Source organism: Sipha flava, unplaced genomic scaffold (assembly GCF_003268045.1).
Source record: "Sipha flava isolate LNK unplaced genomic scaffold, YSA_version1 474_pilon_pilon, whole genome shotgun sequence".
NCBI lineage: Eukaryota > Metazoa > Arthropoda > Insecta > Hemiptera > Aphididae > Sipha > Sipha flava.
In genome coordinates, this window is record NW_020273266.1 from 84,511 (window position 1) to 99,580 (window position 15,070).

At 29.1% G+C, this 15,070-nt stretch overlaps 1 protein-coding gene across 1 annotated transcript; it reads left to right on the forward strand.

Moving 5' to 3' along the window:
* The first annotated feature begins 1,490 nt into the window (after positions 1-1,490).
* On the forward strand, positions 1,491-13,509 carry LOC112689839 (egalitarian protein homolog). The gene is made up of 7 exons (XM_025563705.1): positions 1,491-3,161; positions 9,613-9,693; positions 11,064-11,308; positions 11,764-11,961; positions 12,048-12,137; positions 12,211-12,305; positions 12,768-13,509. The coding sequence occupies exons 1-7, from the start codon at positions 1,941-1,943 to the stop codon at positions 13,022-13,024; spliced, it is 2,187 nt and encodes a 728-aa protein (XP_025419490.1). The 5' UTR covers positions 1,491-1,940; the 3' UTR covers positions 13,025-13,509.
* The last annotated feature ends 1,561 nt before the right edge of the window (positions 13,510-15,070 follow it).

Sequence of the window (15,070 nt, forward strand, 5' to 3'; positions counted from 1 at the left end):
CGAATAAAAAAAAAAGATAAACGTTTTTTTTTGCCAGTTCATCAATAATTTCTGCAGTTGTTAGTTTTTATTTATAGAAAATATCGCTAAAACCGGGTTCACACGCAGTGGCGTAGCAAGGGTATGGCGAACTATGCCTATGCCAGGGGCGCAAAATTGTGCAAAAGTCGTATTTTTATCCCACAATCAAATCGACAATTTTTCATTATAATTTTTGAAATACGTAGATATTGTCTATTTGTACACACTACGTGTCAATTTAAAGATGAAATTATGAAAATAGGGTATTTTAATTAAAAAAATTTCATATGAAGAAATTATCGATGAATTTACCAGTCGTAAAGCGAGAAAAGCAAATTTTCAAAGTTTAAAATGAACACTGTAATAATAACTTATAAGTATAAATTGTATACTTAAAAATATTAGTAAAATTAAAGGTTGAAAAAAAAATATCATGACATTAAATTTTAATTGGTTAGAAAGGTAAATTTTTCTAAGTTTGCCAGGAGCGCTAGCAAGTCTTCCTACGGCACTGATCACACGATGATAGTTACTCTCGCGATAGTACCATCGAATACTATCGCCGCGCGAACACGTTAATAATAACTATCGAACTATAACGAGATCAGCTCTCGCACTATTATCACGACTATCGCAAGAGTGACTATCATCGTGTGAGCCCACCTTAAACCGTAACCTTAATTTTCCTTCCGGAGGGGGGGGTATCAGGGAACCCCTTCCCCGTCGCGAAAACAAGTCAACATTTGTGACAACAACCATCGGTTCGGTGCGCGGAGTCGAGGGGACCGATTTTAAAAATATATAAAACACCTGTCGGGCCGTCACCTGTGCGTAATAATAACAAAACCGCACGCAGTGCGTGTCGGAACAGAGGGAAATAATAATAAATCCACCGCAGCGGAGCAGCAGTTGTTGCGAGGCGCTTCGAAAAACAAAAACGGCAGGTACCCACTCGCTACTCACGTCACGGCGAAATCGATAAAAATAAATAAATAAATAAACAAAGAACTTTTGAAGAGAAACATTTGTGCGCGCGTTTACCTGTACCTCTCGCGCAAAACGGATTGCACCGAAAGGCTGTCGACTCCGCGAACCGATCACTTCGTTTTTCAACACGACGGTGCTGAAAACAACAGGAAACGTAATTAATACTTTTCGTGTTTTACTTCGGTAAAAATAATCGTCATTACACTATCGGAGCGCTTGTGGTTTCCGTCCTCGTACATAATGAAATAGTAATAATGAGTAGTAACAAAATAGTCTTCCACGTTATCTACCACGGTTCTCGTCGCCACGATAACCGGTGGCGAGGCGCGCGCGCGTTATCTTGTCCCCGTGGCGGAGTTGCCAACGTCGATAGATACTCAAGGTCGACTCCTCCGCCCCTCCCGACCGCGCGCACGCGATACCCGGCCGCTCGGCGACGACCAACATTTTTCTATGCCAGTGCACTAGCGCCGCCGCCGCTCGTGTCAGTACTCCGTATTTCGGTACGTCGGCAGGTGCGCGTGTACAAACGCGAACTGTTTTTTTTTTTTTCGTTTGCATTATTTTTTTATTTTCGTTTCACACCTCCTCAGTCGCATTCTCTCTCTTGTAGACCATGGACCGTCAGCTCTACGGACCGGAGCTGATCGGCAGCAAGGACCGTCGAAAAATCCGGTAACGTCAAGGCACAACAACACCGACAGCAACTGACCAACTCTGACTGTGCTTACCGACAGCAAAACAAATAACAATACTCACCTCTATCGCTTATTCCCAACTACCTACGTACACAACATTATTTGCCACTCTAGGATTTTCGCTGATTCTCGTCACCGCAACCGCCACGGCCATCAGAGTCCGCGCCCGTCAACACCCTCCACCGCGAAGCGCGCGGTAAACGCTTACCGAAGAAGATACGGAACAACGGAACAATGGACAGCTCTGAATATGAATCGGTGAGAAATCAAACGCTGCTGTTTTTCTTCGAGAAACTGGTCGACAAGGGTACGCCGCGATCCTTGCATGACCTCAGTTGTCAGTTCGGCTCCAAAGGGTTTACCAAGGAAATGAGACAGATCGCCGGCGGTTCGCAGTCAGGCTTAAAAAAGTTCCTGTCTCAACACCCGTCGTTGTTCACTTTGAACGGAGACCTGGTCGCTGCTTCTCAGATTGTTGCACCGGTACAAGCCGATACCAACTACAACCACCGGGCAGTCGAGTATTTTAATGATAAACTATTGAAGTACGGAGTTGGAACCGAAGTGCCGATTCGATGCTTACTTGGACACCGCTCTCAAGCGCCACCTGAGATTCGTCTGATATCTGGTTTGCACATTAAAGAGTTCAGAGATTTTTTGTTGAAGTATCCCGAAGTGTTCACCGTTGGTGAAGACACTGTTATACTTACCAAATATGCAGGATTAGAGCGTAAAATGTATGATGACAGCAGCGAAGTACGTGAAGAAAAAATCGATCCAGAAATTACAAAACGTCTCCTAGTATTTTGTGTACAATGTTTGGAATGCAAAGGGCCGATGTTAACTGATCAACTGTTTCATAGTATTTCTTTGCGTTTCACAGAAAATACCTGGTCTCCAATATTCAAAACTCCATCAGATTTATTTACATTCTTAAAAATGCATCCGGATCAGTTTAACACACAATCCGATTTGATAACATTAGCTAAAAATGGTCCTAAACCAGAAGCCAAAATTATTCGAACTCCGATAGAAGTTGTACCATTAACTCCTCCCATGTCACCACCTCTTCCTAAACCAGTAAAAAATCAGTCTCTTAAACAACGAATTAATAGTTTAGTCATGAAAACAATCGCTGAAAATACTGAAAGAAATAACAAAGCACCAAATGGTTATGATGATGTTGACGCATGGAAAGGAAAAGTGTTAAATAATGTCAAAGCAATTGTAATAAGCATTAAAGAATGCTCTAATATTGTTGATAAAATTTTATCACGGAAATTACCTATTGGTATAGATTTTGAAGGAGTATGTATTGGAGCCAATGGTCAATTAAGTTTAATGCAAATAGTAAACGAAGATGGATCATGTTTTATATTTGATTTAATAGCTTGTCCATTATTAATTAAAAACGGTGGACTACAAACTTTATTAGAAAGTGAAGAAGTACTTAAGGTTAGTAAAATATTTAATTTATTATTTTTAGTTAATCCCTATCGAGACCCTTGGCAATTTTTATTTAATTATAATTTATAATAAGTAGGTACCTGTTGAAAAAAAAATTATTTTGTTCTACTCGAAATTGAATTCTTAATTTTTCTATTGATCTTAATAAAGTTATACTAGGTAAACCAATATCTTAATTATAAGTAAGTAGTATTATTTCTACATTTTGAGTAATATGTAAAAATTACGATTAAGAATTACTATATTTACTACTCAATTTAATGAACATAAAAATTAAAAAGTATTTAGTTGACTATAGATTAATTTTTTCTTTACAGCTATTTGATAAATTAGTTAATTTAATTTATGACAAGAGTGATACATATTATTGTTGATGTAGTACCTTTTTCAAAATATATAATTTAATTATATAAAGTAAAATATTATTTTAATAGATATGTCTATTCATAAGTTATAAAAAAAAATAAGATAATGTAAATATATCTTCCTAAAAAATATTTGAAGTATTAAAATTAAATATTAAATGATATTAGATATGGAGAATATGAATACAATTATTTGTATTATAATTAAAATAATTTACTTTAGACAATATTGTATAACTTTAGTTGGGAAGATTAAAAAAAAAATTTTTTTTTTAATATAACATATCATTATATTTACCGTTCATATACTTATATGGATAATTATTTCTTAATAATTAAATCTAAAAAATAAAATAAGTGAAAGAAATTTATAAAAATTATTTTATATTGTTATTTTACCTAACATATAAATCTATAGTGTGAATTATTTACGAGTTTATAACCAGTGCAACTATGAGAAATATTTCACAAAGATTAAAACTATTTTCTATGTAATAAAAAATATACCTAATAAGGTACTTAGTTTTATGAGTATATTTAAACTTAATAAAAATTATTTTATGGCCCAGTTTACAACATATATATTTATTAATATCAATGATGTATTTTAAAATCAATATTGTAGGTTTATAAGATAAAATAAAATTAAAATAAATAAAATAATTAGAATTTAATTCTTGGTAATTTTTAATAAGTGAACAAAATATTTATTTTATTTGAAATGCCTAAGTAAATCAAACTGATAAAAAATGTTATTTTCCTACATTCTTCTAATTTCTTAATATTAATAACAACAAAAAAAAAAAAAACAATAATAAAAATAACATCTATAAATTAGATATTGTTTTTTAAATATTTGTTTTATTTGACTATTGTTTTATTATTCCTCATGTAACTGAATTCACTAAAATTAAAAATTGCATATTGATACCTAACACCCCTCCATTTCAATTGTAATACTATTATATATTTCTTATCTTTTTATCATTAATTTATTATGCATATGCACATGCTATTAACAAGTTAGTCATATTAAGTAAATACATTATTTTATTTTCTTTAAAAGAGCTAACTAGGTATATAAATACCAATACATTTCCTTTTCCTGTTACTTATTTTATATTTGTATGGCTGGGTAGTAAATATATCTGAATATAATACAGTTTCTGATAATTAGTATTAGGTGTTGTGATTTGTAAAACACTATAAAAATAATGGTTTATTCAGTAGAAATCGTTTTTTTGGTAGAAGTATGGCATCTTATTACTTTTTTAGAACCTTTATATTTATAATAATTAATAATTCATAGAGAAATTTTCTTTATTTGGTATTTGAAACAAGCAAAAATCCTTTCTTGTGATTACTGTACATGTATATGTTACCGACAATATGGATAATTCAGGTATTTTGCAAAATGCCTAGGCATTATGCAAATTGTCAACCCATTTTAGACAATTTAAGTAAAACATATGATTTTCAATATTATTTTACATATAACCTAGATATTTTATAAAATATCTAGGCATCATGCAAAGTGCCAATTTTTTTTTAGCCAAAGTACAAAACATTTTATTATATGTTATATTATATTAAGATTCTTATAATTATTATACATTATTACTCATATTACAGACAAAATTTAATTTTTATCTATTATTATATAAATATTTTACTTAAACTGCTATTCACTTACTATGACATGTTGTAGAAAAGTGACATTTTGAAGTGCACAAAATATTATTTTTAAGGAAAATACACTTTATTTTGACACTTGGACTTACAAACACATTTTAAAAACCTTCAGCCAATTCTTATGAATTTAATTTTTATCAATTCATTATACTGTTCATCAGATAAAAAACTAGTATTAGCGGCCAAATTTTTAAAAAAAAAATTGTAGTTATAAAAATTTGACTTCATATGCATAGTTGCAACACCAAAACGAGACACGAAAATGACGAGAAAAATTACGATATTGTAATAAAATTATTAGTACGTTCAATATTGTATCTCAGAATTAATATTATAGTAGTAAAGGAATATTAATCTTTATTGCGTTAAATCGTGAACGCACATTTTAGATAAACGATAAATAAAGTCGTTGGTAATAGGCGATGTCCAATTTATTGTTTTCTTCATATTTCCTACTCCACGATTGGCATTATATATAATACCTAGGCAAAGCTTGTGTTATGTATATTGTCGAGTGATTTTTGAAATGTATAATGCCTAGGCATTTTGCAAAATACCGGATTATCCATATTGCCGATAACATATATTTTGTTGCAGAATATAAAATAAAATATAATTATTATTTGTGACAAATGTCATAAAAATTATGGTAAATAATTTCTTAATTTGAAATTTAACTTAAAGCTTATCATACTTACATATTTTAAATAAAATATTCTATACAGAGTAATATTTAAAAATATTTGTATTCAAATTAAATGATTGAAAACACTAACTACAAATATAAAATATATCTCAAGACTTGTATGCAAAAACTAAACATATTAATTTATTTATATAAATTACCAATTATTAAATTCTCATTTTTGTAACCCTACACAGCGGCGGATTGGTCCACCGGGATACCGGGAAAGTTCCCGGTGGGCCGGTAGTCGTATTATACCACTGGGCCGATGTACTTGGATTAAAAATTATTTTATAAAAATAATGTATTTAAGTATATTGTATTTAATTGTAAGATTGTGATAAAAACCCAGTGTAAACGTGATGTAAACAATTCTACGAGCATTTAATCCATGAATAAAGGAGACTTTTATGGAAAATTATTATTATTATTATGGTGGGCCGGTCATACGGTAATTACCCGGGCCGAAATTTTTAGCCAATCCGCCGCTGACCCTACATGTACTGTTAGAAATGTTATTTTGTTTAAATTTAAGCGAATCAATAATTGTTATGAATTAGTAACATTAATTAATCATGTTTACACGCATATAAATTTATTTTTTGCCACGTTCAGTTCCGAATCGTTCGATTCCGTCGAACTTTCTATCTAGCAGCATGTTTTTATTGGAGATTCGTTGCTCGTATACGTCTACCGTCCACGCCTATAGTTGTGCGCTGTAGAGTAGGTTGAAGAAATGTTATGAAACGGTTATTATATCCTGCTATAATATTGAATGGGTGTGTTTTACGTATACACTGTACATACATCATAATAATATATACACGTGGTATGTGTGCGGAAGTTGTCCAGTTAAGTCGCGCCCCGAACACTCGTGCCCCGCACTCTAATGCGGCTATCGGCCAATTTGTGTGATAGCTTTGTCGAGGTCATTGACGACCGATAGACGAAAACGGTATTCTTATACTATCATTCAGCGGGAATGATAATTATTATCCGTAATGAAAACAATCGACTTGATTACGAAAACACCGACCACGACAAACGGTATAAACGTTTCGAGTGGGACGTGTTTTGTTATTTTGAGTACATACGTGTATGTGTGTTCTTTATGCACAACATTTTGACAGCTGAAAGGACTTTTTGTCAAATGGTTTTATAATACTGCAACATTTAAACATGTTATATAATTGCGTATAATTCAAATATCATCAAACTACAAACATTTGGCTGATATCCTATTAAAAACTATATTACCTTCTTAGTATAACTTTATACGCATTTAAAATTATTTTTTATAAGTCAGAATTTGTATTTTAGCAAAACAAAAAAAATGTCATCTGCTAAAATGTTTCAATATATGTAAATAACTTGTTTATTTTTAACCAGTTGTCATTACTATTACTAGGTACATAAACTTATCTTTTTTATAATACATATAGTTTAACATGTTCCTATTTTTGGTTAAGTATTTGGGGCTTTAAAACGACGATTTATATCTTGCGTATATATATAAATATTTTAAGTTTTAACCATATGCCGGCGTCAGTTAAATATAGGTAATTCTCCCTTCAAAATCCTTTGAACAATTATTTAGATATTACATTGAACAATGTTATTCATATTTAAAAATATAAAAGTTTTTGTTTTGGTATTTGAATCCTAATTAGTTTGTAATTCTATACGTATTATAATTATTAATAAGTATTAATTTTTTTCAATAATGTTATTAATCATTTATTACTTATAAATAGGGCAGAGGACTTGTAGCTCTAAAAATTCACCAAATATACACTTCAATGTACAAAATATGCATTTTAAAAATAATTTTTTTTGTACAAAAAATAAGAATTTTTCTGTAGGTACTTATTATAATGAATAAATTTTATTTACAACTTTATTTAACAACTTACAAATTTCAATCAATTAATTGGGTTTATTTTACAGGTTTTTTTTATCTGGATACTTTAGGCATTTTTTATAATAAATAGTAAATAGAACGAGTTTGGACTGTCAACCGCTGAGAAACAAGCTGCATCCGAATTGAGTCCCAAATTTAAAATTACTATACTAGTTGGGTCCCGAATTATTTTAGGTTCTACACTAGTTCCTGAATATTTTTTGGTAAGTACTAAATTATAATAACATTTTCTTTTCCATTATAACAGACTTAGGACTATCTATGATCTATTTAGGCCACAGGTATGGTTAAAAATGTTTTTTGTAGTTTTTGTTTTGTTTTTTAGTTATATTTATTTATATTATATAATGATTTTAATATTTTTACCAACATAATTTTAATAATTTATATTTTAATGGAAAAAAAAAACTAAAAAATATTTTTAACCATACCTGTAATCTAAATAGATCATACAGTCCTAAATCTGTTCAAATGGGAAGGAAAATATTAGTATAATGTAGTACTTACCAAAAATATTCAGGAATTAGTGTAATACCTAAAATAATTCAGGACCCAAATAGTGTAGTACCTATAAAAATCCGGGACCCAACTAGTGTACTACCTATAAAAATCTGGGACCTAACTCGAATACTCCGGAGAAACAGCGATTACTGAAATATGAATATGTCCTATGTCGGCGACAGACGTTCCGTGGCCCGTATCAATATTTTGTGCATTAAACAATATTATCTCATCTATCTAAAAATAAAATTAATAACCCGACAATCAATCTAATCGACAAATCTCGAGACCTGTTTTTAGAAAAACCATAATGAGTCTGGGAAAAGTCAAAAACCATATTAATATTATGATCAAAATTTAAAATAATTTTAAATTCAACATTATTTTGTTTATATAAATAAATAAATAAAAACGTCGACAAAAAAATATTGATAAAATGATAAACCACTTAAAATATGCATCTAAAAGTATAAAATGGAAGAAATATGCCCTAAAAACAAAAAAAACGCAAAATATGCATTTACATGCACAATAAAATTTCAAAACTAGCCTTGTCGAAGCATGAAACGTATTTGTTTCGCACTCTACTATTTTTGTGACTGTGCAAAAAAAATATGTAAATGCTACAAGTCTTCTGCTCTACTATATTTTAATTGTTTGTTTGATTTTGAATTCTCTTATATACCCAAATATGAAAAAATTAAATCTTAAAAAATTAAGTTTTCTTTGTCTAATAGTATAAGCACACGAATTAATAAAATAATATCTCTTGAATTTATCTCTAGTGATAGATTTCTGTGATTCATTTTATAATTTACATAAATTAACTTAAATTTATTTTTAGTTCAAATATTAAAATATTTATGGTACAAGTAATTTTTAAATTACATTTTAACTGTCCATACTTGGATAAACTAAAAAACTATTCCAATTAAAAATAAAATTTACATTTTATAATTAAGTAGATGTATTTTATTATTATCTTGTTTAATACTTAAAATTAATCAATTAAAAAATAATAAAATTTAGTTTTCCTGATTTTCAAATTTTATAATAAAGTTATAAAAATTTAAAAAGTTATACATATTGTAAAAAATATTTAACAAGTATTGTAAAACTAATAATTGTATACTTGGACGAAAGATATAATGATTTTTATTGCCAACGAATTTGAATTAAAAATTTAACTGTGTATTAAGAAGGAAGTGTATTTACATATTAATTATTTAATCTTTCAAAAAAAAAAAATTAATTATTGTTATCATAATATTACAGGTGATCAATGATTGTCGAAACGAAAGTTTAAACCTGTACAACCAGTTTGGCATTGCAATGAAAAATGTGTTCGATATTCAAGTGAGTTCTTTAGTGTTTATACTCGTATTTGAAAAAAATAAGTAAAAATGTAGATCAATATTTCATTATGTGAACAGTAGTAGAATACCAACTACCTATGACAACTAAACACACCTAGTCTTATTTATTCTACAATCGCACCATATTTTTATGGCATGTCCACAAAAAGACTGTTATAGTATTTTGTTTATTTCGTGTTGTGAAATAAATCTATCTGCTTAAATTGTTTAACATTCAAGAATATTCGTGACTAAATATGATTTATGAAAATAATGATGGACTTATGATTGTCATGAAATTAAAACATTTGTAAAATCGTTCTGATCGTATATACATTTAAACTTGAATTCGTTCATAGGAAATTTTAACCAAGTTTCCAATTAATAAAATTATATGACATATTATCAGAGATAAATGTTCACTATTATCTGTATCATTATTTTTATGAAGACTGATTATTTGTTGATTTAAATCAGTGGTAGGCAAACTTTTTTAATGGGGGGGGGGGGGCCACAAGGTTTAAGAAATTCTAGAGGAGGGCCAAAATTATAGAAAAAATGCATTTTGTGTTTAAGCTTTGAATCATAATATTCTAAAAACATTACAGTATTACAGACAAATGTTACATATTACCTTTTACCTTAAATAATAATTAATTTAACTTTTATTCGGAAGCTCAACCATGGTAGGCGTGTGAGACATATGGAATTGTTTTTGATTTTCCATAATATTTTCGAAAGCAGGTTCCAGCTGTGATGAAGCAACTTTCAGCAGTACGAAAAGGTGTTCAATAGTCAATCGGTTTCTAATTGAGTTTTTCCGCAATTTCATGGTCGAAAACTTTGTTGCACACATAAGACGACGCAAACATCGCTATAATTTTCTGGGCTTGAGCAATTATTTTTGGAAATTCGGCTTTCTGCAGTGCTCTATAAAAATCTAATTTTGTGGAATTGAAGAACAATTGCTTTAAATGGGTACTGCACTGCATTTCAACAATTTCCAACTGCATTTCTGCAGATACATTTATATATTTAAAACTATTTTCTTCAATCATTTTCAGAATATTTCTGGAATTTTTTTCCTAAATTAAAATTATAATGTAAAAAAATAAAATATATAAATTATAAGAAATGCTGGAAAACCTCTGCGACCCTAATTTGGGGGCCATAACTATCCATGTCGGTGGACCCTCGGCGGGCCGGATTAAGTACTTTCGCGGGCCGGAGTTAGCCCGCGGGCCGTACTTTGCCCATCACTGATTTAGATGGTTTATTTATACTAAGTCTATTTTGTATCAATTTTATTTGATCAACAAAATTCAAAACCTATCTATGCTCTAAATTATTATTATATATTTTTAATTTCAGGCTGCTATAGCTGTGATTCAATTTCAAGAAACTGGACAACCCGTCTATAAGGCAAAAAATTGTAGTCTTAATACTATATGTGAAAAATATGGTTTGCCTATAAATCCATCTAGAGACCAGCTAAGAACTCTAAATAAAAAAGATCAGAGGTATTGGCTACGAAGGCCATTATCTAGGGATATGCTTGCTTATGCTGCTAGTGATGTACTAACTCTTATGCCTCAATTATATAAAACTTTATCTACGTAAGTACTAAATATTCTATGTATGTTAATGTAATTTGATAACAGTTTTTATTGAGTGAACTATACTGGGAGTTTACATATTATATGGTTTCACATGACATTTATGTTACCTACATATTATATATTTAAATGCACATGTAAATGTATAATAACATAAACCATACACAAATAAATATTTTAGATTCTTACCAAAATTATTTGATATATTTAATTATTTAGTTCAAAAGTCATGGTTGGTTTCTAATATGATAATATATTAATCTATTTTGTATTAATTTAAGAAATTTATGATATCAAGTACATATATTAGTATTGGTACTATATATAGGTATTGTTGAGAATTAAATGCTTTATTATTAAAAGTATTATTATTATTATTATTATTATTATTTTTATTACATTGTATATAATATTTTAATTATGTTACAACAGTGAGATTTTTGTTTATTTTGTAGTCAAATTCATCCGTCCAATACTAAATTGCTAGAAGAGTTATGTGAAGAACAAGCATTTTTATTTATAGTACCTGATAATGTGCAAAAACGTAAGCACCAGCGTAAAATTGATAATGAGTTGCAAGTTCTCAAGGATAAATTATCTTCTGATAATGGAAAGAATGTTGTTCTTAGTAACAGAGAATTGAGATTATTAAGGTATAATAATTTTTATGAATTTGATAATTACCATAAAATCAATCAAAATATTACTAATAAATAATAATGAAAATCATGGCTTACAGACATTTAGAATTAACTGATGAAGATAAAGAAAAATTAAAAGGATCTATGAAAGTTGCCAAAAAATTGGAAAAAATGGAAGGAAAAAATATGTAATGAAATAGCTATTAGAAATAAACCATATTATGATTGTAGAAGGAAAACTGATTTTTTATTGCATTTTAGGAAAAGCAATGGAGAAGATGGTGATTCTAATGAGTTTTTAAGTTTAGACAGCAACATAAGTGGGAAGTCAACATCATCAGATAATTCAGCATCAGGTAAATAAATTTATTTACTTGTCTATTATTTCATAATCATTGGTAAGTATTAACATAAACTCATATTGGTTAAAATTGACAATATTGGTAACTTGATTTTTCTTTAATTTATATTTGACCCAATATTTAATTGTTTATTATAATATTTTCCTTTAACCGTTCTAATTATGATTTAATTTGTTATCTTTGTATAATAATTTCTGGATTAACCTTATTTAACAGTTTACTTTTTAAAATACAATTTGAATAAATAATTTTTATTTGTTTTTATTAATTAGTCAAGTATTTTGATTATTACTACTTGTTATTTCTCATAATGTTTTTCTTAAAAGACAAATTTCATGATTGATATAGAATAAATATTAGTACAAATTATTAATTTACAAAAAATCAAAAAATTTCTTATCATCTAATATCAAACTCTAATTAACTAATTACTAATGATTTAATCATTTTTATCAGGTGAGTTCCAATCGACTGCATCTGAACAACCACCAAGCTTAACCGAATCTATGCAAATGATGGATGATGTTTTGTCTGATAAGCTGATGGATCGTTTAGATAAAATTGAACGTCTGGAATCATTGTTGACAATGGCTATGGATGCTGAATCAGAACAAACAGATAGTTTAGATGTTTCACCTTTAGGTTGCAAGTGCACGTGCCATTTATTTGCTAATGATACTGTAGAAATGTCAACACAAACTGAACCCATATAGTACATTGTTGGGAATGAAAAAAATACCTGGGGTTTATGAAATTGTGTAATCTGCCATGGCTTGTATGCCCTAATGTTTTTACAACCAGGTTTCAAATTGCTTTTCATTAATTTAAAAAAAAAAAAAAAAAGCTTTATTTAGAAAATCTGAGTTTGTACATATATATATGATATCTATTGAGAAACTAATTAACAGGGTTGAGTCTGTACAATATCCGTCCATAATATTATTATACCTGCTATATATAGTGTAATGATATAGCAGAGTTTATATATAATACTTGAAATTTGGCAGCATTAAAGAAAACCGCAAGGCGGTTAGACTGATAAATACTATATTTTTATTAAGTCCGCGTTAGCGTTCCAATGTGCCTTTGTAGATGTTAGATAAATTAATTTATAGTTGAATTTGTTTGCTCAAACAGTATTAACCGATACGATAGTAGTGCGTAGCGAAGTTCATATTCAAAAATCAGAAATGTTCAACACTGTAGAATCACGGTATGATTGACTATTATTGTGAATGAAAATGATGAAAAGGTATGAATTTTTAAATCCTCTATAGGATTCATAAAAAAATGTTCAGTATTGAGAGGTGTTTGTAAATATATATTTTACAGTTCACCTAAATAATTCATCCGCTTACTATAATATAACCTATTGTCTTCCTTAATTGATCTTAAAACAATTAATTTATTGTATATCATTTACAATATTCTTTGGTGTTATAATATGTATGTAATGACGTTGATAATGTTAATAAGTATTATTGTTTGGTTATCGTTTAAAAAAATGTACTTTGTGAAATCTGATTTTATTTTATTGTACCTACACTCTCACAAATTATAATAAAAATAATTGTGTTATTTATTTACTAACCTGTGTTGATAAAATAAAATGTATATTTGATGAAATTACGTATAATGCTTTTAATATTTTCTGTTTGTTTAATTTTATAAACAACATATTATTATATGCTGTTAATAATATTATATATTTTCGAAAAACAATTTAATTTATATTTTTTCATTCATTATTTATAAAACTATTTATAATATGTGATTTATTATACTTATTAAAAAATGTTGTGGATAATTGTTTTCGATAAATGAAACGGACTGGAATATTTTTTACTGCATTACGTGTTTGATATTGAACATATTGTCAAGCCATTAACAGCCACAATTTCTAAAGCTTATTATGTGAAAGAATTTTAAGTAAATATTTTTTTTCTGATCAATGAAAAAAAGTGAATTGAATTTCTCTATTAAATTTGATAAATTATTTATAAAACACACGTAGATACTTTTATAACTGCTAGGCTTTGTGATTCTCTAAATCACGTTAGAATCAAACGATCACAGGCGATATTATTGTTCCTAATGAACTTTGTTATAGAAAGCGCATTCAACATGTTATAATAATTAAATATAAACAAAATCAATTTTGTACGATAAATAAAATTGATGGGATACTGCGAACTAATGTCGCATTATCAGAGGCGTGATGAAAATGGGTCCGAAACAGGCAATTTCCCGTGTCAAATACTGAAAGGTTAGAGGATACCCCCTAACACCGATGTTGGTTGCACAACATTCTTGTATTTTTCGTGCTATAAATTATTAGTTATAATAAACTGTCAGGTACCAGTTGACTAGTAAATAGTTGCTTGTAGAAATGTAGACGTTCTATTCAATACAAACGAAGAGACATTAATCAATTTTTAAAGGTTGGGTGGATGGGTACCATGTAAATGTTTGCTCCTTGCGAGTAATCCTGTCGCCAAGTCACCGCACATTATTATGTTGCATAATGGTGTTATGATTAATTTCATTAAAGGCTAACGAAATCATTCTACTCGGAAGCCACTCGAAATGAATATAATAAAGATTAGAATGCATAATTACATATATGGTATCTCGGATGCACTGTACCTGGGCAAAGTATTCGCCATTATTTTTCACTGACGGACAACGAAAACATTACGCACATTGCCTATTATTCGCTTATCTTTTTAATACTATCTCAAGTGCAATTTATCTTTTGG